The sequence below is a fragment of the Amborella trichopoda genome, chromosome 9, assembly GCF_054954075.1.
Source record: "Amborella trichopoda isolate Santa Cruz 75 chromosome 9, AtrichopodaSantaCruz75HAP2 v2.0, whole genome shotgun sequence".
Classification (NCBI taxonomy): Eukaryota; Viridiplantae; Streptophyta; class Magnoliopsida; order Amborellales; family Amborellaceae; genus Amborella; species Amborella trichopoda.
The window spans coordinates 5,060,916-5,088,240 of record NC_142344.1 but is presented as its reverse complement, the minus strand read 5'-3'; the positions used below and the strand labels follow the sequence as shown (position 1 = coordinate 5,088,240).

At 35.5% G+C, this 27,325-nt stretch overlaps 1 protein-coding gene across 1 annotated transcript in view; it reads left to right on the top strand.

Moving 5' to 3' along the window:
- Nucleotides 1–10,879, top strand: part of LOC18445433 (callose synthase 3) — a 32,568-nt gene extending 21,689 nt beyond the window's left edge. The window contains exons 38-44 of the mRNA XM_006855571.4: nucleotides 5,260–5,372; nucleotides 5,731–5,960; nucleotides 6,516–6,895; nucleotides 7,904–8,321; nucleotides 9,106–9,156; nucleotides 9,653–9,838; nucleotides 10,280–10,879. Coding sequence (XP_006855633.2) covers nucleotides 5,260–5,372; nucleotides 5,731–5,960; nucleotides 6,516–6,895; nucleotides 7,904–8,321; nucleotides 9,106–9,156; nucleotides 9,653–9,838; nucleotides 10,280–10,528 — 1,627 coding nt within the window. The 3' untranslated portion in view covers nucleotides 10,529–10,879. The remainder of the gene's footprint in view (nucleotides 1–5,259; nucleotides 5,373–5,730; nucleotides 5,961–6,515; nucleotides 6,896–7,903; nucleotides 8,322–9,105; nucleotides 9,157–9,652; nucleotides 9,839–10,279) is intronic.
- The last annotated feature ends 16,446 nt before the right edge of the window (nucleotides 10,880–27,325 follow it).

Here is a 27,325-nt window from a genome sequence, read left to right as displayed (position 1 = left end):
AACACTGTAGTATTTAAACTCCACCAATACTATGGTTTTGTCTTGACCAAAATGTCCACCAAGACCTCCCCCATGAAGCTCTGCTAGTAGGGTTTCTCTAAGGGAACCCGCAGGAATACAAAGATTGTTTCCCTTGAAGAGCAATCCATCTTGAATGAGAAAATCCCCACGAACTCCACTGTAACACCGGTCCCATATCTCCCTTAAGTCGTCGTCATCTACATAAAGATCCTTCATAAATTCGAACCCAATAATAGTAATCGCCATGGTAGTTAATAGAGTTGACCTTCTACTCAAAGCATCTGCCACTCTATTCTGAATGCCTTCCTTGTGCCGAATAACAAAAGTAAACTCCTGCAAATAGGCTCCCCATCGAGCATGTCGTTAATTTAGTTTATGTTGCCCTTATTATATTTCAATGCTTCATGATATGAGAACAAAATAAATTCCCGTTGAATCAGGTAATGGCGTCAAAATGCCTTAAGGCTTGAATAATAGCATAGAACTCCACATCATAAGTAGAATAGCATCGGCGGGTATCATTCAAATTCTCGCTGAAGAAGGCAATAGGGCGACCATCTTGGCTCAACACTACACTGATTCCAACATGCGAAGCATCACAATCCAACTCCAAGCCTTTATCAAAGTCCGGAAGAGCCAACATGGGTGCCTCAGTCATCTTCTGCTTCACCAACTGAAAATTTTTCTCTGCTTCAGCAGTCCATACAAATCCCCCCTTCTTCAGACAATCTGTGATGGGTGCTATGATCGAACTGAAGCCTTTGACAAACTTCCTATAAAAAGTAGCGAACCAATGAAAACTGCGAACATCATGAACTATAGTAGGGGTAGGCTAGTCCCTGATAACTGCTAACTCCTTGGTCAACCTTGATTTCCCCAGCTGAAAGAACATAGCCAAGAGAGATGAGGCTATCTGTCATGAATTCACATTTTTTATGATACAAATACAATTATTGTTCCCATAGCGAGTCAAACACCACCCACAAGTGCTCCATATGCACTTGCTCACCAATGCTGTACACTAGAATATTATCAAAGTATGCCACTACGAATTTTCCAATAAAAGGCTTGAACACTTGATTCATCTCACCCTCATAAAAGTATTGGGCGCATTGGAGAGACCAAATGGCATCACCAACTACTCATAAAGGCCCTCTCGTGTTTTGAATGCAGTCTTCCACTCATCGCCAGGTCGAATGAAGATCTGATAGTACCCACTCCTCAAATTTGTCTTTGAAATACATTAGCACCAACCAACATATCTAACATATCATCTAGGCGTGGATTTGGGAAGCAGTACTTGATTGTGATCTTGTTAATGGCCCTACTATCCACACACATGTGCCAAGTCCTATCCTTTTTAGGCATCAACAAAGCCAAGACATCACAAGGGCTCATATTCTCTCGTATGAACCCCTTATTTAGAAGCTCTGTGATCTCTCTCTCCTTTGGGCTCTGTTTGATAGGCTAGGCCCAGGAATGAGGTCGATGTGATGTTAGATGTCCCTCATGGGTGGTAAACCCTCTGGTAGCTCATATGGAGTGATATCACTATAGTCCCTCATTAAGGGCTCTAACTGTGGTGGAACCGAACTAATAGGCTGCTCCTCCACTGGAACCACTGCAAACACCATCCTTGACTCTTCCAATCCCTCCATAAACTCAGCCAAAGAAAGAAGGCTAGCACACCCTTCATCTGATTTGGAAGCACTTTCCTTCTTAGATGCCTAAAACCGCTTTTATCTCATCTTTGACAAAGGAATAAGTGTTTTTAAATCCATTGTGTATGGTATGTCTATCATACTGCCATGGTCTACCCAATAATAATGACATGCATCCATAGGCACAACATCACCCCACACCTCATCTTTATAATGCTTTCCAATAGAAAAAGAAAATAGACAGCGCTTAGAAACTATTACCTCATTTCCCTTTTTGAACCAAGCTATCTTGTATTGTTTTGGATGGCTCTCTATCTTCAACTTTAGCTTGTCTGCATCTCCTGAGAAACAATATTTTCACAGCTGCCCCCATCAATGATAAGATTGTAAACCTTCCCATAGGCCGTGCATCTAGTGTGGAAAATATCAGTGCGCAACCAATCTATCTCATCTACAACCTTGGGTGTCACCATGCTGCGTCGGATCACCAAAGCCTCCCCATGGTTACTAAAGGTTACTTCAGGCTCTTCTCCTTGGGCTTTTCATCATAAATAAGGTCCCCATCAAAAGATAGTTTGCTGTCCTCGAACACCTGCTCAGCAAGGGCCACAAATTTTCTATTCGGGCACTGAGAAGAGACATGTCCAATCCCCGAACACTTCAAGCATTTTATGGTGCTGTTGTTTGGGCAACTAGAACCAGCCCGAACCACAATTTCCTATTGTTTTGATAGACCAGCAGGACGTGAGGTCTGTCCACCCACAAAACTTTCACCTTTTCTCTTAAATTCTCCTCCACGGCCACTTGGGCCACCCTAGCTTACAGCCCACCTTGATGATGGACACCTCAGTTGAGCTTCAACCTTAATTGCGAGGTTGTGAGCCTCATCTAAGGTCCAATACCGCTGTAAAACCACTACATCTTGTATAGACGATCTTAGTCCACCAACATAACGAACTAAGGATTGTTCTTCCCTTTCAACCACATCACTGCGAGCCATCAACTCATAAAATTCATCGGTATACTCTTCTACACTCTTTTCACCTTGATGAAGATTCTTCATCTTGTGATAGAGGGATTGTAAATAATTTTCAGGCAGGTATTTTTCTTTTAATTTCTTTTTCATCTTCTCCCATGTATTCCCATCCTCTCGCTTCTAGCCCTACGTTGTGCCCACCATGCCGAAGCACCTTTTTTCAATTTTATGGCAATAATGTTTACCCTTTTATTTTCAGGTGCCTCCTTGTAATAAAAAACCCTTTCTACTGTATTTAACCTATCTATAAACTCCTCGATTTGAGGCTTACTGTCAAAATCAGGTATATCCACCTTCAAATTGACATTCCTAGAGTGACGCTCCTCACGTCTTGGTCTCCGGTAGCTATCTTCATCACTCGACTCCACACGTGAAGTGTGATGGTGAAAAGAGTTGTATTCGAGATCCTCTTGGGCTGAAAGATGAACGTTTTGCCCAATTATTGAGGATCGCGGATTGTTGTGTCAACTGCTGAACTTGTCTTTCAAGTTCTTCAATTCTCTGATCGCTAGGATCATGGAGCGGGTCCACGAAAATCCCCTTCTACCGCCCCTCCTTGCTGCCATGGGTTCACGAAATCACAAACCCTAGGCAACTAATCAACAAAAGTGGTTGAAATCAGCAAGATTTAGGTTGTTTTTGGCAAAACTTCGACCGAAATCTGCTAACCCTAGAGCCAACTGTAATTTCCCCTCTTTTTTGTTGACCTAGTGCACCAAAAAAAATGGTTCTAAAGTAAATTCCGTACTGCTACAGAAACTGCCGTACCTGCTACATTACTTTTGTACTTGCTACAGTACTTCGTGTGGATCGCAAGCTTTGATACCATTGATGTAGGAGAACTTGAAGAAACTTAGAAAAATTAATAAGAGGCACACAATTTTGGAGAAACCCTAGGGTTTTCTCCTATCTAGGGCTCAAGCCTTAGGCTTCTTTTACAAGACAAAGTCTTTCTTTTCTTAAAGACGAATACATGAATGACTCTCCAGCTCATCCATGTCATTATTTATATTGAAAAATTGTTGTTTTAGACAGTATTTGTCTATACAATTTAGCTTTTGAACAAAAGGTCCTAACTTAAGCATAACTTAAACTAAACTCCCTAACTTTAATTAAAATATCTAAAAGGTCCCTAACTGTTCTAACAATGAAATAAATACATAAAAACATCCAAAATAGCCTCAAATAACTAAAAAGAAATACCCATACTATTTCTTGCTCTTCTTGGAAGCCTTCCTCGGGTTTTCATTCTCCAAATATGAGCTAGAATTAGGAAGAATATGTCACTCCAAAAGAAGATACTCGTGGCTACTTCTTGTGCTATGATCTTCATCACCTACTCAGCATCCAACATCCATACTTATCAAGGGCAGTGGTGTTAACTTTTCACGGTAAGAAATAGGTTGGCTTTAAAAATAGCAACCATTGGACTTGGATAAACATAGACAATGAGATGTTGGATATGAGTAGAAAAAAAGAGGATGTTGGATCCGAGTACTCTACTCTATACTTGCACTGGGTATGAAAAATTTCTTTTCATTGATTTTCGAAGTTATTGAATCCTAAAGAAATTTGATGGAAGTCAATTGACTTTCACTGCCGTCAAGTGCCCTAATGTTTTCAAGGTGCATTATAAGTTCTGCTGGAAATCTGGCTTACTCCTGTCGCCTATGCACAATATTCAGTGTCGTGGCTCAAATGTTGTTTTGCTGGTTTTGCTTCCAATATTCTGTGTGAAATGTATCGTAGATCATAACTTTCACTGCCGTCAAGTGCTCTAACATATATACAAGGTGCATTATAGGTTCTTTTGGAAATCTGGCTTATTCCTGTTGCCTATAGACAAATTCACTGTCATGGCTGAAATTTTGTTTTGGTGGTATTGCTTCCTATAATCTATGTGAAATGTATCATATATCTAAATCTATGACTAAACAAGCTTAAGCATTTTAGTTTGAGTGGCATTGGAGATTTTTTTTTTTTTTGAAAAATAAAAAATGGTCCCTAGGGAAATTCCTCAAAAATAAAGCCATCGACTCATTCTATGGAATCACTTGATCCTTATGTATCGTAAGCGTTTTAGTTCAAGTGGAAAAGGATAATTTGTTTTTTTGACAAATAAAAAATGATGGTCCCTAGCAAAATTCCCCAAAAATAAAGCCATCCACTCATTCAATGGAATTACTTGATCCTTAACCTTTATCCATTTGTTTTATTTTTATTGCAAGTCATTCATCCAACTTGTTTCATTTACCACTTAACCATTCTTATTTATGTAATGAAAATTATAAATCATAACCATTCAAAACCATATTCAGAACTAAAAGAAAATTCATGGATATGATGAAGTTTAAGAAGTCTGTATTCTAGTGGATTAGTACTACAATATAATGTAGTATAATCATAGCTGCTGATATGATAAAAAAAATGTTCAAGTTGCTTTCTTGAACTTAAGGAACTTTTATTTTTGAACTTAAAGGTTATTAGAGTTGATAAAATTGTAGGTAATCTGACACTGTATACATCTTGTTTTTTGCTTAGGGTGCGATTTCACTATGGTCATCCAGATGTCTTCGATAGATTGTTTCATCTCACAAGGGGAGGAGTGAGCAAAGCCTCAAAAACCATCAACCTGAGTGAAGACATTTTTGCAGGTACGTTCTTGGTTTTGAGCTGTAGTCTTTCTGGTAGATTTTCTCTTATCTTGTTCAAATTTAATGTCATGTATTTTAGCTTTCCTTGAGGGAAAGTATATTGTAAATCCAGTGGACCATGGTTTTCATTATCTATTGGAAAACCATAGTCCAATGTGATCTCTGACAGATAGGAAGGTGGAAGCCACCATTAGGGTCCATGTCATGTTCTGGTGAATCTTACTATCTCCATCATTTCACGGAACAGTAATAGCTCAGGTGGACTGTGGTTTTCCACTGTCTATTGTGTATATTTATGCTTACGATTTGTTTTTTGATAGTAATCTTTATATAATTTACTCATTTGTGACTTATACAGGCTTCAATTCAACACTCCGTGAAGGCAATGTAACTCATCATGAATACATGCAAGTTGGCAAAGGGCGAGATGTGGGTCTGAATCAGATCTCTATGTTTGAGGCAAAGATAGCCAATGGAAATGGTGAGCAGACCCTGAGCCGGGATATATATCGTCTAGGACACCGTTTCGATTTCTTCCGGATGCTCTCATGTTATTTCACCACTGTGGGCTTCTACTTTAGTACTCTGGTACAGTGCCTGCTGACCCTCTTTTCTGATGGTTACCAACTTGAAGAATATATTATGGGATTGTATATGCTATAACACTAATACTCTATTTACTTTTGGTACAAAGAGGTCACAATCACTTTTATCCATTGGATGTGAAATCCGACTGATTGAAGTGTGTCACAACATTTGAGAAATTTTATTTTGGACTTTGTGCCCAGTCAATGATACATCTCCAGCCACCCGATTTTGCATCTTACGGTAAAAAATGATTGAGACCTTGTAATACCAAAAAGAAATGGTCTTATTGTATGCATTTCCATATATTGTGCACGAATTTTATATTTGCTGCACCGCTGGGCATTTACTGTCCATTCACACGATACTTGCTGGAGATGAGTTGTAGTTTCATGGTGATTGTCCTCACGTGGTTCATGTCCATTTTGGTCTTGAGAAGGGTCATTATGGATGCTCTACCTGTGTAATGCAAACCATAGGCAGTACGATATCCTATTCCAATCGTTTTGAGCATCAGTACTTGGGATATCTAACTCGGGTTCTTGTTTCAACTCTCAGATTACGGTGCTCACTGTCTATGCCTTCTTGTATGGTCGCCTTTATCTTGTTCTTAGTGGGCTTGAAAAGGCAATGATCAGGCAAGCGTCTGCACAAAGTAGCACGTCTGTTCAAGTGGCCCTTGCTTCTCAGTCCTTTGTGCAGCTAGGGTTTTTGATGGCGTTGCCCATGATGATGGAGATTGGGTTAGAGAGGGGCTTCCGAAATGCTTTGAGCGATTTTGTGTTGATGCAACTGCAATTGGCACCTGTGTTTTTTACATTCTCCCTGGGGACTAAAACCCATTATTATGGAAGGACCTTGCTTCATGGAGGTGCCAAGTATAGAGCAACAGGCCGTGGCTTTGTGGTCTTCCATGCCAAGTTTGCAGAAAACTACAGGTTCTAGCACCATCTTTGTGATTTCTTATATGTTGTTGTAGTAGGCTAGTGTAATGCCGTACAATGGACTGTGTTGTATGGTATTTCATGCTACATCCAACTTTACTTTCCACTGGTGGATTGTTGGATGTTAACTTGGTGGACCTAGGGGACTTCCAACTGGATATAGTTAATCTCCAACCATTGACTATGAGGATGACGAAGATGTGGATGTAGCTTGGAGTGCCATACACAAGTCTGCCATGTTTTCCCACGATTGTGACGTAAATGTATGGTTTGTAACTTAGATTGTTATAACTTAGTGTATACCAATTGTAATTATATTGTTTTTAAGTTCGTGAATTATTTGGAATATACATTGATGTAAGTTGTAACTTATTTGTCTGGAAAGAGGGCAATGGTTGGAGTATGACATATGGTACACCAAGCGGCATCAATTGTCCATTCCTGATGACAGGTGTGGATACTATCATACTGGGCCCACTGGGACATTCATCCTAAATCACGTGGTCTCTGCCTCCTGTCATCGAAAAGATGAAAACTGACAATTGGTGCATATTTGGAGGACAATTGGTGCATATTTGGTGGAGTAGCATATACCATACTATATTGGATTGTGGTAACTGTTAATCCTTGAATAAATGTTACAAATGAAATAAGTTTCTTGAATGACATTGCTTCACATGGGCTGCAGAATAGTTTATAACATGTATTAATGAAGCTGAGATTAATTTGTAACACAATCTTGTAACTTAAAGCCTGTTTGGATGCTTTTCAAAGTAGTGTGCCACTGGGTTGCCTTAATAGCCATGGAGGCAAAGCACATGCCTTTAGTATTGCCTCCGCCACTAATAAGTTGAGTTCTCCATACGAGTTGGCGGATATTGGCCCTCACCAAATGCTAAAGAGAGTGGGGCCCGCATACATATTGGTCCTTTAAGGCTGTCCTGTAGTGTGTTTTCTCAATGTGGAAGAAATTTTGACTTACAAAAAGAAAAAAATTTGCAGGTTGTACTCCCGAAGCCACTTTGTCAAAGGGATTGAGCTGCTGATCTTGCTTCTTGTGTACGAAATCTTTGGTGCATCATATCATAGCACAGTGGCATACATCTTGATCACATTCTCTATGTGGTTTATGGTTGGCACCTGGCTCTTTGCTCCCTTCCTCTTTAACCCTTCTGGGTTTGAGTGGCAAAAGATTGTGGATGATTGGACTGATTGGAAGAAGTGGATCAACAACCGAGGTGGTATTGGGGTGCCTACTGAGAAGAGTTGGGAATCATGGTGGGATAGTGAGCAGGAGCATCTGAGGGATTCAGGGATTCGCGGGCTTGCTACTGAAATTATTTTATCTCTGCGCTTCTTTCTCTACCAGTATGGGCTTGTTTATCACCTAAACATAACCAAGAATACAAGAAATGTTTTGGTATGTGCTGTATAACTGTGTTTAGTATTTGTTTACCATTTCTCTTATCTTTGTCCTGATACTTAGAACACCTGCATTGGGACCTGTTTTTGTTCTTGAAGTTCACAATATGAAAACATGCCTGCACCTGTTGGTTTTTTTATCAATGTCGTTTTAGCTTCTCTTGCTTTTTAGTTTCAAGGTTTTGGACCATCTTTGTAAGCTATCCAGATACTATGGATATTCTTCTTACGTATGTTTATTTTTTGGGGAAGGATGGATGGTATTTGTTGCTCCAAAGGGGCATCTGCTGTTGGTTCCCAGTGATGGGCAGTAGGGAGTAATTTTACCTTTGTGAATCTCCTTGTTGGGCCCACTGACTTAATCTCTGCTGCGGATCAGTTGTTGAGAATGGAGTAATGACAGCTGTGCTTGGATTACCTCTACCGTACATCATTGGAATATGATATTGTTTCTTTTTTGTTATAAGGTCCATTAGAGAAAAGCTTCTTTTCTTTGGTTTTTCACTTCTTACATTTCATAGTGTTGAAATTCTTCCGAAAAAAATCTTGGGGTAATAATTTGTAGGATACTATTAAATTTGTGTTTTTTCTCACAAGTGTCTCCAATAAATAAAAATGGAAAGGTTTCAAGTGTAATTTAATCAAATAATATCTCATAAGTAAATCAGTATGCTAATACTTTGTATTGGATTAAGGTTTATTTGATGTGGTCTGGTTTGATTAGGGTGCACTTGGCAAGGTTCTTTTCACTTATTATTAATGCACTTTCCTTTAATTTGCAGGTTTATGTTGGTTCATGGCTTGTGATCATTGGGATATTGTTAGGGATGAAGGTAATAAATCTCTTATCTGTTCCCTACATTCCCCCTATGCATGTGCATGCGGGCACATGCAGGCATGTCTCAATATGATAGGCTTATGGCATACATTGTAAAGCATGATTGCAAAGATAACTGTAGTCACACCCTGGAGCATTACAGAAACTACCTTTGAACCTCCATCGGCATGTATGACACAAGACAGCACTTGGAATTATAGAACATAAAAATTATCAAATGAACGGAAGCTAGAAGATCCTCTAATGTGATTTGCTGTAGAATTTATAGAGGTAGCAGCACTTTAAATTATATGGTGCTCAGGTTGACCTTATATGCATATGTTTCCAAATGCCCACCTGCACTTAGGACAACGAAATGCAGAAGCTGCTTGTCTGCATGAATGAGGGAGAGAGTAGGAGGGAATGAGCCTACCGTTATCTATAGGTTCGGCAGGCTTTGTCATCTTGTTTTGTTATCTATGTTAACAAGATTCATTGGTTTTGTTGTGCAGACTGTGTCAGTCGGACGGCGGAGGTTCAGTGCAGAGTTTCAGCTGATATTCAGACTGATAAAGTTCTTTATCTTCATGACCTTCCTCACCATCCTCATTACCCTAATACTCATCCCCCACATGACTTTCCAAGACATTTTCGTCTGCTTCCTTGCCTTCATGCCCAGTGGGTGGGGCTTACTCTTGGTATGCAAGAAACTGTTACACCTTCCATTACTGCACGCACATGTGCACATGCACGTGCACATCACACAAGCTCATGCACGAGCAATCTGGTACATTTTATAGAAATGTTAAACATTGATTAATACGTTCTTATCTAACAACCTAGGAAATATGACTGTTAATCAATCTGTTTTTCTTTCAACGAAGTGTATTTTGACAGTTGTTTTTTGAAGAATGTATTTTGACAATTGTTATGTAGTTGATTAGCTGCGGTACTCTCTTCTTTCAATCTAGTATTGTATGTTGTTGGTTATTGAGTAGCTCCACTCAGTATAATATGACAATTATTGAAACAGTTGATTTGCTTTTGTGCTCTCTCTCGATCTAGTACTGTACGGTATGGGTTGTTGAGCAGCTGATGAAATCTCTCTCTCTCTCTCTCTCTCTCTCTCTCTCTCACAGATTGCGCAAGCACTCAAGCCACTCGTGGTCAGAGCGGGGTTCTGGGGGTCAGTGCGCACGCTTGCTCGTGGATATGAGATTGTGATAGGTCTGCTCCTTTTCACTCCCATTGCCTTCCTCGCCTGGTTCCCATTTGTATCCGAGTTCCAAACCCGTATGCTCTTCAACCAAGCTTTCAGCAGAGGCTTGCAAATCTCTCGTATTCTTGGTGGTCAAAAGAAGGACCGTTCTTCTGACAACAAAGAGTGAAAAGAGTAGTTCTCTACCATGTAGTGGTAACCTGCTGGTGATTTATACACCCCTAGTGTTTGCCGTGTTACAGTTATGGAACCCCCATTTCAGTCTGTCTCGTGTATATAGAAACGGTGTATTTTTATGTTCCATTTTGCTGGGGCTGAACAATGAGGGGGAGGGCATTTTCTTCATTCTTGTGCAATTACCTGACCTGGTAGAAGTTTCTTTTAATTTAAAATGTGATTAAACAATCTCTATTACTGTGTTAAATGTATCCATTGTATTTGGCTTATTGCTTGGTGGGATGACTTCTTGTGCCCCTTATAATTTTAAATGTGATTAAACAATTTTTATTACTCTGTTAAATGTTTCTATTGTATTGGCGTATTGCTTGGTGGGATGACTTCTTGTGGCCCCCGTCTTTTCCCCAATAGTTTGAGTTGGACTCTGTTCTAACCAGGGTATGACCATTTTGTTGGTTTTATTTTGGTTTTGCGCTAGCTAGCTTTAATCTATCTTTCCTGTCGGTTCTCTCACGGGTAGATCCCATATTGAAACTGCTTTTGTGCCGTGCCCCTATTTCGTAGATGGCGATGTAAGCCCTATCCTATTCAAACTTCATGCGCAGATTTTGCCCTGCAAGACGGGCCGAAAAATGCCTCTGAAGACCTGAAATACGGAACTGGAGAACTCCTGTGTTGACGTCTCTGAAGACCTGAATTAGGAACATGAGAACTTCTGTGTTGACGTTTGTTGTATATGGTTGAATTTTGTATCAGTTTTGAGGTGCTACTATATATGGAAAATTGTTTCATGCGGGCTGGACTGTATTTCTACAATATGCGGTTCAGAGGTATAAAACATCAATTTTAAAGATGGATGTAAATGGGTGGTCCATTTAAAAACAACTGTAACTAACGGTCCATATATTTTTTTAATATAATTATTATTTATAGTTTTTTTTTTTCATATTCATAGTCTCCATGTTAAATATTATATGTTCTCTAAAAATTAAAATCAAATTATATTTAAAAAATATATTTATTGTAAGCCCGTATTTCGTATTTCTACAATATGTGGGCTGGCTGCATAGAAACCGCGTCCATTGCACATTGCTAGGGCTTTCCCCATATATATTTATATAACTGATACAAACAATCTCTAGGATCAATTAAAGTTGGCTACTAATATGGATTAATATGCAATCAAATTTAAATCAATTAAAGTTGGCTATTAATATGGATTAATATGTAATCAAATTTAAATCAAGTTCACACTTTATATCTCACTTAAATATATAGTTAAACACGTCCAATGTATATATTTTCAATCATATGATAAGCATAAACATGTATTTTTAACAAAAGTTAATCAAATCAATTTGGATATTCAATCTATTATCATCAATTTCATACGTTATTTTAGTAAAAAATCATATTAAGTTGAGTAAAATAAAGTATGGAACGAACTCACTAAAGTGCTCAAGATAGGACTTGTATAGAACAAGTACATCCACCTTTAAGAGCATCATAAACAACCCAAACTTTGTTGAAAATCTGGATTAAGAAGATATTAATAGTTTTGTAGCGAGAGAAAAACAATAAAACTGGAGCGAGATGGTTTCACAATAGATAATTTGGGTGTCCCTTGCAAGGCTATAGATACACACTTGGGTTGAAAGAGCCTCTAAATGCTGAGTGAAAGAGAGAGGGAACAATGATGTTGAGAGAAAATGAGAAGTGCATCATACCTAACTTCCCAAACCCTTCTTTAATGTATATGACTCCCTTGTTTCAACAGTTAGAAAGGGAAATAGTTGATGAGCCTTTGGAAACATGGAAAAATATGGGCCAAGTGAAAATTGAGTTATTTTGGTGATTAAATAAAAATAAATAAAATAGTTATCTTAATTTCAAAACTGCTCCTAAATGCATGAAAAAAACCCACGGTTAACATTCACACACTGTTTTCAACGTGGTTTTGACTTTAATAAAACATCCATCTATTGAAGCAAGGAGGTCAATCGTGGTCCCTTGAGCTGGACGATCGATTTATCGACACATACTAGCCACTCACTCTATGACATCAACCACACACTTTCCCACACTCATCATAGTCGTGACGCATTGTGTGATCATCAGCCACTTCATGAACTTTATGTCTGTCTCTAGATCTACATAATTTCTCTACCACGTATCCAGAAACAAATAGTAATGAAGACCCTCTACTGTTATGCCATACATGCACCCATCACATGTGGTGGCATTCCAACGGTGCAGAGAGTCCCCACAAAATCTCACAAAGAGATGCATCTCACTAAGAGATTCTCAATTGCCCGGATAACCACTAGCACATCACTTCCCTCTAATTGGGGATAGTAGCAAAACATGTGCAGATGCATGCTAGCTGGCGGTGGTTTGTGGCTACATCCCTCTGAGGGATTTTCGTTACATAATAAACCACTAAAGGTCAAATGACCTAACCTTTCTACCATCGGAGGCTCAAACATATGCCACAAAGGCATCCATGCCACAACGGCGGGTAATATCATAAAGAAAAAAGTTTGTATACGGATGCAACCTTATACTGTGGAGCTACGGATGCCCCTAAAAAATCATAGAAAAGGTAGTTTTAATATTAAAATTTTTTTTGATTGATCATCTCGACATCAAGATGTATGACGAAGAAAAATAAAAAAAATTTAAGCCTCAGAAATAATGCATTTTACAACATATTATCTACACCGTCCATTTCCAATATTTTCATATGTTTATAGATCTACTTGATTTTGACCAGTTTTGAAATTTAAAATTTTATAATTAGATATAAACATAGATTTTGAGATAGTCCAAACAATATTTTACATCAAAATTATGTACCATAATCAAATTTGTAGGTGCACCGTACCTCAACACCTACAAATGCATCCGTATGCAAACTGCACCCTATCATAAAAGCTATAATCATCACAGTGCCGCATAGGCTACCCATGAAATCTCATAGTCACAAAGACTTATCAACTAGCTCATAAATGCTCTAACATGCCACTAAGGCATCAATTATGATAGTCTATAAATTCGTTTAAGTCCCATGGCAGCCACACTCCTTTCAAATGAGTCAATATTAATACCCTTTGTTGGATCAACAACCATCAATTGTGTAGGAAGATAGTTAACTTCTACCTCCTTATTTGCTACAAATTCTACAGAGTGATATTTCCTCTTAATATGCTTTGATTTTCCATGATACATTGGGTATTTTGAAATGGCTATTGCCGCTTGATTATCACAATATATAATTGTACGCTCATACCCATATTTGGCTAGTGTCATTTCACTAAGAAATTGCCTTAAGAAGATTCTCTTTTGAAGCATGATGCAATACAATATACTCTACTTCCATAATAGAGTGTGAGATACACTTTTGTTTCATACTACCCCATGAGACACATGTCCCACCCAAAGTAAATAACCATCTAGAAGTTGATCTATATTCATTAACATCACCTCCTAGATTAACATCGTTATATCCTTCAAGGATTAAATCCTTAGTACTATAATATAAGCCATAATCATGTGTCCATTTAAGATATCTAAATATTCTTTTAACTAGTTTCCAATGCTCAATAGCAGCATTATCATATGTCTACTAGCAACCCCAACTGCATAAGCTATATCAGGTCTAACACAATTTATCAAATAATTAAGTGACCATACAGCCTGTGCATAAGGACAATCCTACATGATTTCCTTCTCTTTATTAATCGTAGGACATATTCCTTTTGTTAATTTACAACTTTTATCAATTGGGGTAGCCATGGGTTTAGAATTCACCATTCTAAATTTTTTTAGTACTTTAAGATTATATTGCTCTTGGTAAAGATATAATAATTTTTTATTTCTGTTTCTAGAAACTTTAATTCTTAGAACCTAATTAACATGTCCCATATATTTCATCTCAAACTTAGAAGACAACCACATCTTACCTTCCTCAATGACTTTTCAATCATTTTATGTTATGATTATATTATCAACATATAGAACCAAAATTAAATGAATACCCCCACTGTTCTTAGTGTATACACAATAATCTGTAATGATATTCTTAAATCCATATTCTCTAAGTGTACGTGAGAATATCAAATGCTATTGTCTTGAGGATTGTTTTAAACCATATAATGATTTAATTAACTTGCATACTTTATTTTCTTGATCTTCACATTCAAAATCTTCAGGTTGAGATATATAAATTTCTTCTTCTAATTTTGCACTTAGAAAAGCAGTTTTAACATCCATTTGATTAATCTTAAAAGCATAATGATTAGCTATGGTTAATATTATTCTAATGGAAGGTTTCCTAGCTACAGGTGAAAAAAGTCTCTTTGTAGTCAATGCCTTCTTTTTTTACTAAACCATTTAGTCAACAATCTTGCTTTATATCTATTAACAATTCCATCATAATTAAGCTCATTTGAATATACCCATTTACAATCAATTGTTTTTCTATTTGTAAGTAACTTGCTAATAGCCATGTTTTATTATTTATTAAAGACTCATATTCAATCCTCATAGCTTCCATCCAACTCACTGCTTCAAATGAACTAATAGCATTCTTAAAATTACATGGTACTTCATTATAATATACATAATCATCTAAATAACTAAGTCTTTTAATCTCCCTAGTACTTCTTCTCGGCTCAAATGATCTAGTGTAATCAATTTGAGAAGAGCTTCCTACATTAAATTATGTTAGGATTTTGAGGTTCTTCTTTTTCCTCATTTTGTTTTACAATTTTAGCTTCTTTTACCTTTGATGTTTCAACATCATCAAAGAAGTAAGCATCTCTAAGTTCAACAATTTTTTTAGATTCATTATTATAAAATCTATAACCCTTAAAGTCACTTGAGTATCCCACAAATATACACTTTATAGTTTTGGGTCTTAGCTTGTTCCTCTTATCACGGGGAATATGAACATGTGATATAGAGCCCCATACCTTGATGTGGTGTAGGTTGGGTTTTCTATCAAACCATAATTCAAAAGGTGTTACGTTAGTTGATTCGGAAGGCACTTTATTTAATATCTATGTTGCCGCTATGATAGCTTCCCCCCAAAATTGATATTCTAGACCGGCTTCTTGAATCGTAAAATTGGCCATATCTATTAAAGTTCTATTCTTTCTCTCGGCCATTCCATTTTGTTGAGGGATGTAAGGCAAAGAGGTTTGCCTAACTATTCCATTGTTATTACAAAACACACTAAATTCATTGAATCTATATTTTCCTCATTTATCACTTCTAAGAATCTTGATTTTCTATTTAATTGGTTTTTAACTTCTAATTTATATTTTTTAAATTTGTGTAGTGCTTCATCTTTATGAGAAATTAAGTAAGTTTAATAATATATAGAATAATCATCTATAAAAGTAATAAAATACTCACTTCCACCTATACTTTTGAGTTTTAATTTTCCACATATATCGGTATGAACAATTTCAAGTAAATTTTGAGCTTTTTTACCTTTAGGAAATGATTTTCTATGCAATTTTCTTTTTAAGCAAGTTACACACTTGAAAGTTTCCTTTTCTAGATAAGAGATAACATTTTGTCTCATTAATCTATTTAATTTCTCATGACCAATATGACCAAGCCTTTTATGCTAAATATTAAAACACTCATCATAAGCAAATGGTCTTTTCATTTAATTACCAAGATCAAGTTGGTACATATTGCCAATCATTTTGGTCTTTACAACAAAAACATCATTTTTCTTGATAATCATCTTTCCATCCATTATATAAATTTCACCTCTCACCCTATCAATCCTAGAGAGAGAAACTAATTCCTAGAGAGAGAAACTAAATTCTTTCTCATATCCAGAGCATACAAAACATCACTAAGAGTCAAATTACCACTAGATGGGAGTGGAAGCTTAATTGTCCATTCTCCAAGAATATTGATGCCAGAGGAGTTGGCCATAAAGAGTTTCCCAACGCCATCACCATTTTCTTTGAACTCCATCATATTGCTCTTGGTGTTAGTGATGTGCCTAGTAGCTCTGGAGTCCACCCACTATTCATCGGGGGTGCTCACCATTAATGACTCTTCAACCACAAAGGAGAAGTCCTTGGAGCCACTACCTTGTCTAACATTCTTCATCTTAGGTTCCCTACAAAATTTAGCAATGTGACCAAATTTGTTGCAATTATAGCACTTCTTGAACTTGTAGGAATTTTTACGGTGGAAAGGTTTCTTAGCATTCTTATTAAGAATTTTGTTATCATTTTTATTAGCCATTGCTAAATAAACTTGTTTTTAGCTCTTTCATCCTTCTCTTTAACTCTATTATTCTCTTCCATCCTCAAATATCCTCTAAGGTCATCCAAAGTATGGATTGTACCATTGTGGCATAAGTTCTTTTTCAAAGCTTTTCAAGAATTAGAAAGGTTTTCTATAATTTTCATGATTTGTTGGTGCTTACTTATGGGCTTACCGTAACCGGCAAGTTGATTAGCCATAATGTTCATATCATGAAAATAATCTAGTACCGATTGGTCATATTTCATCTTACACATTATATATTTCATAAAGCTCATATTTAGCAACATAATTATCCTCGGTATGCCTCCTTTCGATGGCAATCCATAAATCCTTAGCATTAGCATAATTTTCAAATACTTTGTGCAACCTATCACTCAAATAATTTAGTTTAGCACCTCTATATGGAATATCATCTTTTTTTCACTTAAAATATTTTTGCCTTTCTCTAACAGTAGAGTCATCATCGAGTTTACTAGGTTTCTCTTCATAAATCACATGCAACAATTCCATATTATGAAGCAAGAAAAATAATTTATTTTTCTACAAAGAAAAAATAGATCCATCAGGCTTCTCAATTTTTACCAAGTTTGAAAGTATGTTTCTTGTAGTGGCCATCCAACCAAACCTCTGATACCAAATGTTCGGATCGATTAAAGTAAGCTACTAATATGGATTAATATGTAATCAAATTTATATCAAGATCACACTGTATATCTCACTTGAATATATAGTCAAATACTTCAAATGCATATATCTTCAATCATATAATAAGCATAATCATGTATTTCCAATAAAAGTTACTCAATTTATCAACTTGAATCCTGAATCTATTATCATCAATTTCATGCTCTATTTTAGTCAATAATCATATCAAGTTGAGCAAATATAAAGTATGGAACGAATTTACCAAAGTGCTCAAGATAGGGTTTGTCGAGAACAAGTATATCCACCTTTAAGTGCATCACAAGCAACCATGACCTTGTTGGAAATATGGATCAAGAAGATATTAGTAGTTTTGTAGTGAGAGAAAATTAATAGAAATTTGGTAAAGCAAGATGGTTTCACAATAGATGATTGCAAGGCTATGGATGCACCCTTGGGCTCAATGCACATTTAAATGCTTAGTGAGAGAGAAATAGAACAATGATGTTAAGAGAGAATGAGAAGTGCATCATACAAAACTCCCCAAACCCGTCCTCAATGTATATGACCCCTTTGTTTCAACCGTTAAAAAGGGAAAGAGTGGAAGAGCCTTTGGAAACGTGGAAAAATATGGACCAAGTGAAAATTGGGTTATTTTGATGATTAAATAAAAATAGATAAAATAATTATCTTGATTTCAATACTGCCCTTCAGGGCATAGAGAAAACCCACAGTTAACACTGCATCAATTTTACCAATTGTAAAATTTGAAAATTCTGAAAGATTAGTAAGATAAAAAAAACAAAAACATTCTAACAAAGCAAAAATAATAACCCGGCTATAACAAAGGATTGTAATGAAAAACATTTATAGCCTTTCCCTCTTTTAGGGCTAACGTTTTCCCTTTCTGTTTTACCTTTTGAATATGGGTTTTGTTAGGGTACACCACTTGGTGGTGTAGACTCAATATTTTTTGAAACTAAAATATCCTTAAATTGTAATACAAAATTTTTCAAGTAAGGGTATTTTTTGTCATTTAGATAATTTTACCATTAATCAAAGGCAAACTTGAAATTTTACAAAAATACAATGGCATTTTGGAAGTTAGTGTCCTAGAACTTTATTTGTAGAATGCGCTTGTCATTTAGTTAAAATTTAAACTTTACCCTTTAGTGAGATGACAAAAATACTCTTTGTCTTGTAGTAATATTTACAAAATTGTCCTACAAAAATAACTTTTTTAAAAAACAGACTACAAAATTAATTAATCCATCCTTCACAATTCTCTCTATCTTGAACCTTTGTAATTTGAAGGGTTATGAAGTTTAGATTATCCCTCTATATATATATATATATATATATATATATATATATATATATATATATATATATATATATATATATATATATATATATATAGTGTATCTGTTACTGGATTAATATTCAATTGATGCGGGCTGGCTAATTAGGATACATTTGGCGGGGTTCTTTTGAAATATTTTTAATGCACTTCCACTTAATTTGCAGGTCTATGTTGCTTCATGGGTGGTGGTGACTGGGATATTACACTTGGTGAAAAGTAATAAATCTAATGTTACTCTACGATTTCTCCATGTAGGCACATATGCTTTGATATAGCAGGGATATGGCGTACATATAAAGTATTATAAATACACCTTGGAGTAAAACAATAACTATTCTGGAACGTCTATCCGCATGCAAGACAACTCTTTTATAATTTTTTTTGTTTTTTGATTGAGATTATGGGTTATTAATCCGTGTTCACCGCAACAATTTTGTACTCCTGAGGGAGTACAATTCCAATTACTCCCTTGCAAACATAAGCCTCATTGCCTTAAAAAACCAATACTGAGAATATTTTGAAAATTAATATTTAGATTAAACAATAAAAAACAAACAAAAAAAATCTCTTGCCTCCTCTGCCAAAGCAAGGGCACCTTTTCAATCTTTTAAAATTGTATATTTAGAATCGGAAAAAAGTGAAGCTAAGTTTCCGAGGCCCCTCGCAAGAAGCTAAATTAATAAAAAGTATTTCCTCAACAGAGAATCAATAAAAAATTGTAAGTTTCCTCCAGCCATGGCCAAGCTCTAGTGCTATAGCAGGACCTGGCATTGCATGGAGGCATGCCCCGTCCTTGCTGCCCTTAATCTTATAAATGATCTTATTTTCACAATAGCTTTAAAAAGTTTATATAAGGTTACAACCTTAAAATGTAAAATTACATATGCACCTCAAAAATCCATCCAAAAAGGTTGTTTTAATGTTGAAAAGTTTTCCAATTGATCATCTCGACATCGAGATGTATGAATATGAAATAAGTCTCAGAAATAGTGCATCTTGCAACACATTATATAGACCGTCCATTTTCAAGATTTTCATATATTTATATATCTACTTGATTTTTTACACCAAAATTACTTGTTAAGATAAAATTTGGAGGTGCACCTTAAGTGGACCCTTCTTAAATGCAAGTATTCCTTTCACGATAAAAGCTTCCTAAACCACTTCTCCACAAAAAATCTTTCAAAGCTGATTCAAAAAGAAGTAAAAGTTAGAGAGGGACAAGGAGTACAAGACAATCAAGGGGAGGCTCACCAAAATGGTCTCTCTCCTTGTAACCCTAAGCTCTCGACTCTCCTCATCGTTTTACTCAAACTTCTCTCTTTCTCTCTGCCTACTGCAATCTTCTCGCACTTCTAAACAAAATAAGTGATACATAATATTGTAAAAGCGTGAGGAGATTGCAGTAGACAGAGAAAAAGAAAGAGATTTGAATAAAGAGATGATGAAAGTCAAGAGCTTAGTGTTAGAAAGAGGGACCATCTTGAGCATCCCCTTGATTGTCCTTGTACTCATTATCCCCATCTAACATTCACTTCTTTTAGAATCAGCTCTATGATTATAGGGTTGTTCTATAATTTAGTGGTTATTCTAGTTTAGTTTTGGATAAGATGTAAGAGAGGAGACACTGAAAGTGCCGATGGAGGTGAAGAAGAAGAAAATATTAGTACAACAGTAGATGAAGCAGATTGAAATGAACAAGATGCGGAAGGAGAAAATGCTAGTACAACAGCAGATAAAGCGGCGATAAATGAAAAAGAAAGAAGCGGATTGAAATGAACAAGATTCGGAGGGAGAAAATGCTAGTACAATAACAAATAAAGCGGTGATAAATGAAAATGAAGAAGCAGATTGAAATGAACAAGATGCAGAAGGAGAAAATGCTAGTACAACACCAGATAAAGCGGCGATAAATGAAAAGGAAGAAGGAGTACTTCTGGTAAAACAACATATGAAATAAGTGGAAGTTTGGGAGGAGAAACATTGTATAAGATGAGTGATGAAATAATTAGGGAAAGATTTTTTTGGTGGAACAGGTGTTTATGAAGCTTTCATAGTGAATATAACAATTGTATTGAAAGATACATCAATTGTTAAAATGAGTGATGAGAAAATTAGAGAAAGATTTTTTTTGGTGGAACAGTTGTTTACGAAGCTTTCACAGTGAATGGAACAATTGCATTGAAAGATACCCATCAATAGTGAAAATGAAATCATCCAAAAGATTAAGGGAAACAAGGGACCTGTCTCGCCTTGGCCCAACCATTCTTTTGTTTAAAAGCACGAGGAGTTTGCAGTAGGCCGAAAAAAAAAGCAAGATTAGAGTAAATAGATGAGGAGGGTCGAGAGCTTAAGGTTACAGGGAGGGAGAGAAAGAGAACATCTTGGTGAGCCTCCTCATGATTGTCCTCTTTGGAACATTTACAACCTTTGGAATACTTTAGTGGTTATTCTGGTTTAGCTTAGGAGAAGAAGTAAAGAATGAGAGAATGGAAGTTGAGATGGAGGTGAAGCGATTGGAAATGAAGTAGGAGAATATCAGGACAGCAACAAATGAATCAGATGGAAATGAACAAGATGAATGGAAATGAACAAGATGCAGAATGATAACGAATCAGATGGAAATGAACAAGATGCCGAAAGGTAACAAATCATCAAGCGCTAACCAATTAAGCTTGGGCTCTTTTTCTAGTTGTAGCCCAATTAGAGATAGGATTATCTATTTTCAAGAAAATATTTATCGGCTCGTGACTAGAAATTTATTTTGATTAGGAGTAGTTTTAGTCTCATTTCTCTGGGTTTAAGCAATGGCCATGCTTGTGAGCAAACGGATGGTTCTGTGTCGTTCATTCCTAGAATCAGCTAGCAACTATTCTTCATCCTCTAGTTCAAGCAATAGCGGCCGCCCTAAGTGTTGTAGTATGCTTTGTGAGAGAGGGAAAGTATGTACAAAAAGATTGGGGGTAATTTTGAAAAGAAAAAAATAAAATATAGAACTGTTGCTCTAAACAATCAAATTAGAGCCCACCTCAAAAATTTCAATAGAAGATGTTGTTTTGATGCTCAAATATCCTCAAATTGATAATCGCGACATCAAGATGCATGGACATGAGAAAAAAATGGATTTCAAGTTTTGAAAATGATGCATATTGTAACACATTCTTGAACGGTCAATATTCAATATTTTCAAGTTTTCATTGGGCTGCTTGATCTACACTATGTTTGAAGCTTTAAATTCTATAATTAAAGATAAAAATATATTTTAAGGCTATCACAGAGACTTAAAATCACATTTTTTTGATACTATCTGAAGGTGAGCTTTACTTTGATTGTTTAGAGCCTCGACTATATACAAACCGCCCTTTTGAAAATAGTACAAAATTATAAATCTTGTAGATCATGAATATAAAAGGGTAAACTTGAGACCATCAAAAGAAGATTAATCCAATGGTTGGGATCTAAAATCAACCCAACACATTCTATCTATAACATGAAGGATTATTTCTTATTTTTGGAATGGAAAATGGTTTGATAGGGCTGCAACCTTATCAAAGTATGTAAAGCCTCACCTCATAACTTATAAAAAATTTATATTCAAGCGTTGAAAAAACTTTCAATCGATCATCTCAGCTTGAACATTATGGTCGTGAAAAAAAAAATAGGATTTCAAGTTCTAAAAAAAGTGTATACAAATCATCTGGACCATCTATTTCACCCAAAAAATAAGTGTTCATAGATCCGTAATACATGTACCATTTTTTTAGCTTCAAATTTTTTGTCTGTGTTAAAAATTGATTTCAGAGCCATTATTAAGATTTTCGATGCCCAATGTGCTTTTCATATGAGGATTTGACATGAAGCTTTATTTTGTTTACACAAAGCCTAGGCCCTATAGAAACTTCACCCTTTTGTAAAAACATTACTTTAAAGGGTACATGGGAGTAAATTTCTTTTGGGAAAAGTTTATACAGAGGAGAGGCTCTAAATAATCAAATTTGAGCCTACCTCAAAAATTTCACTAGAATTGGTTGTTTTGATGCTCAAATATCTTCAAATTGACCATCTCGACATCCAGATGCATGCACATGAGAAAAAAATAGATTTCAAGTGTTTGAAATAATGTATTTTATAACGCATTTTTTTACCGTCAATTTTCAATATTTTCATAAATCTATAGATCTACACTATTTTTGAAGCTTTAAACGTTATAAATAAATATGAAAATATATTTTAAGGCAATCACAAAAATTTTCAATATTGAAACAATATTTCTCGATACTATTTAAAGGCATGCTCTAATTTGATTGCTTAGAGCCTAGGCTCTATACAAATCGCACCCATTTCTTTTTAGGTTATTTGTATGGGATTGTTTACAAAAAGATCATTTATCTTTGTACAAGGAGGTCACAATCATTCATATTTTTTAGATGGTAAATTAGATGGCTTGAGATGAGTCACGAATTTCAATAATATTTTTTTGGAACCTTGTGTTTATTCAATGACATACTTACAATCACCCATTTTGAAATTTAAGGAACAAAAATGATTGTGACCTCCATGTATAAAAGAAGAAAAATATCACTCTCCACGTGTTTTTCTTTTTAAACCCCCTCTGTCTCTCCGCATGTTTCTCTTTCTCTCAACCCCCATGAATCTCCAAACCCCACTTTCTCTCCCGTACTTCACCCCTCTTTCTCTCTCCATGTGAATCTCCAAACCTCTTTCTCCTATACTTCTCCCAACTCTCGGAGAGCAAGACTTATTGCTATCAGCCCATTGCAACATGGACCAGCAAAGCTCATTCCACTATGTCGGCCTCTTTTTGGGATATAAGGGAAGGGCTATGTCTTCGCTGTGAAGTATGAATTTACGGGAAGGTCGAAGCGGCTTGGGAGTTTGTGAGCCAGTATTGGGGAGAGAGTGAGAGAGAGAGATGGTATTTTGTTCTTTGTGAGATAAGAGAGAGATGATATTTTATATTTTGGTGAAGGGAGAAAGGTATATTTATTTTCTAGAGAAAGAGGGAGTGATTATGCTTTTGTAGAGTGCTACTAAATGTATGGCTTTTTCATGGAAAGGGAGTTCTTATGAGTTTTTTGTTTTAGAGAGAGAAGGTGATTGTGGGTAAAAAAGAGCATTAGACTTTTGTTTTAGAGCGGGTTTAGAGAGAGAGAGAGAGGGGGATTGTGGGTCAAAAAGAGCAGTGGATACTTCATCCCAAGTGGGGTGGCCTTGGAGGTTGTCGGGCTCCTCAATCTGTTGAAGCTTGAAATTGTGGTCCTTTTGCAATATGAGCATTGAAACATGAACATATTTCTACTTCTCTTCCTATTCTTCTTCTTATTCTTCTCATTTCTTTTATTGCTATTGCACTCTTGGTTCTCTTCTTCTCTCTCTAACTCTGTTCTCTGCTGCTCCTCATCCTTCCAATGGACACCTGCTGGCTGCTTGCAAATAGTAGCTATAATAACGGTATCCATCTCTCTCCAAAAAAACCTTTATCTTCAAAGAGAGAGAGAGAGGGGGATTTGGGTGAGTACGGGGGAGAGAGAGGGAGGGAAACAGGGATAGACCTTTATCTTCAAAGAGGGAGAAGGATTTGGGTAAGCACGAGGAAAGAGAGAGGGAGAGACATGGGGATAGAGAGACAAAAACAGTTGGGGAAGTAGAGATTTAAGGAGAAATAGACACACGAGGATAGAGAGTAGTGGTTTAGACTATAAAAATGATGTCATTTTATAAATTTTTTGGGTTAAAAAGATGAATTAAAAATAGGTGAAATTGTTTCCTATGTTAGAAGATATGATAGATAAAATCTCTATGCCTCAAAACATATTTTGAAACTTTGGATTTATAGATATATGAAACTTAAAACTAGAGTCTATAGAGATATTTTCTTAAAAGATAAATGGTCTCTTTGTAGATAATGCCTATTTGTATGCCGTAATAAGGTTGAAATATGTATAAGTTAGTCAAGTTTGAGTCTGAGCGATTTTAATACATTCTTTCTTGTACAAGTTGATTTACTGTATTCTATATTCTCTTTATGTGGGGATCAAAGCTCTTTGTTTTATTATTTATTTTATTTTTTATCATGAACAAGGATTGGGATGTTCTAATTCAATTTAATAGTAACTTTTAAAAATATCAAACCTCAAATCCGAAGCCATGAAATTCTAGATTTTTAAGTTATAATATAATAAACCGATTAATAGTAATGGCATGCGACAAGCATGAGATGTAATGAATGAATCAAAACAACGTCGTTTTCACTAAAAATTGAAATAATGATTGAATTCTTCAAAGGACATTGTTTCTAGTCAATAGAATTTATAAAAAAAACTTATCTTTGTTATCTGATCCCAAAATCATTCTCCTATATTTTGCATTTCACATTCAAGTTCCACATTTTTAGAGCATGTATTATATTTTTAATTTTGTTACGTTATGTACAATGAATTAAGCTTGAATTTTGAGCATTTATACTTCTCACCACTACACATGTAAAAAATATAAAAATGACCATTTAATGAAATAACATGACCAAAATACCTTTACAAATTTCATAAGTAATTTGGTCTTTTTTTAATATATATATATATACACAAGTGTATGATAGTGAGAAATACATATGTTACAAATTTGAACTCATTTTATGTATAAAATATAGATACATAACAATATGTGTCTAAAAAGTGGACTTGAGCATAAATATAAAATATAGATGTTTACGATGTAAATCAGAAAGATCTTGAGAGGAAGATCTCTTAGATCCGTACCACAAATTGATTTTTTTTAAAAGAGTGATAGAGAGTGAGAAAAATCAAATTCTGATCTGATGTAAGATCTATTAATAAATGAGTAGATCCACTCTCAGATTAGTGGCAGAGCCAACATAGATAAAAAAACAAGAAATATTGAATGAAATACAAATAAAAATATAGATATAATAAAATAACTAAAAAATAAAAGAAAAAATGATGACAAATCCAAAAGTACGAAATATTGAATGAAATAAGGATAAAATCCTAGATCTAGCAAAATAACTGAAAAATGAAGGAAAATATGATAAGAAAAATACATGGCTGGGCCAGTTGCCCTGCCAAACCTGAGGTTTCGAAGCTTCACCCATATCAGGACCGCGATGGCTATGTTTACATCGATGATCCTCTTTGTCTCTCTTCAATGTTGACCAAGCCGTGGCTTGATTGAATGGTTATCTTGGACCTGTTCTAAGCTTAAGGTTGCAGGTTTAATGGCTAGAGTTTGGTTAGAACTTGTCTAGATCTATTATCTGTCATGTTTTTCTCTCTGATCTCTCCATGGCTCAGGTTTATTGACATATGGGTTAACAAAGTCACAAAAATGTGTTTATATAAAGGTTCGAATAATACTAATACTAGAAGGGATATATACCAATTTCAAGCATATTGGCCAGCCACATTTTCATTTTTGATGGTCAAAGAGAGCCTAAATCTGGCAAAAATTAGCAGTTGTTTTTTTGTGATATTGCCTACCAAAAATCAGGAAAAATAAGTTGTTTTGTTATTTTTACTTAATTTTGTACTAAAACAGTGGTCTTGTAGGATTTTGGATCACAGGATAGGGATCACAGACTATGATGGGCTATAGTTCAAGGGTTTACAGAGATAATATGGTCCTAAGGGTTCAAGATTATCACAAAATTTATTAGTTTTAAAAATGGGGTGTCTAGAGAATTATTTTCAATTTTTAATAATAATATGAGATTTTTCTTCATAAATTTTCTACAATAAACAAACTACTTAAAACACAAAATACTAGTATCAAAGTGAATATTCCCAGGGCTCAGAATCGGTCGTGTCAAGTTTGGATCCATTGAGATTTGAATTCGGATCCAAAAGTATACATGGGATCCAGATTCGGATCTTGACCCCTTGTGATGTAAAATATTTAGATTAAGACCCAAAAGTATACATAGGATCTGGATTCGAATCTGGATTCGATTGGATTCAAAAAAAGTATTATATCTATAAAATAATATATAACAAAATAATGCTATATAATGTATTTAAAAATACTCTACAATATATATATATATATATATATATATATATATATATATATATATATAAGATTTTATTAACCAGGTCCGATCTGAATCGGTCCACCTATGTCGAGATCCAATCCAAATTGCAATATTTGAGTCCCGATCCAAGTCATATTCAAATCTAAGATCCATACCTAGATCCGAATTGGGTCCAAAATTCAAGTTTCCGATCGGATCAGGTAACTCTCAGCCCTAAATATTGTAGGTTGAAAAGTATAAATGAGGAGGAGCTGTATAGTTGATTATTAGTATTTTTCCTAGAGGCAACTTCACACGTTGACTGGTAATATTACTACCAAAAAAACTAAATAAAAGTTAAGAAACAATGGCTGAAAAAATAAATTTTAAAACAACAATGTCTCCTGTTTAATTTTCAAACACAAAGGTCAACAGCGTAT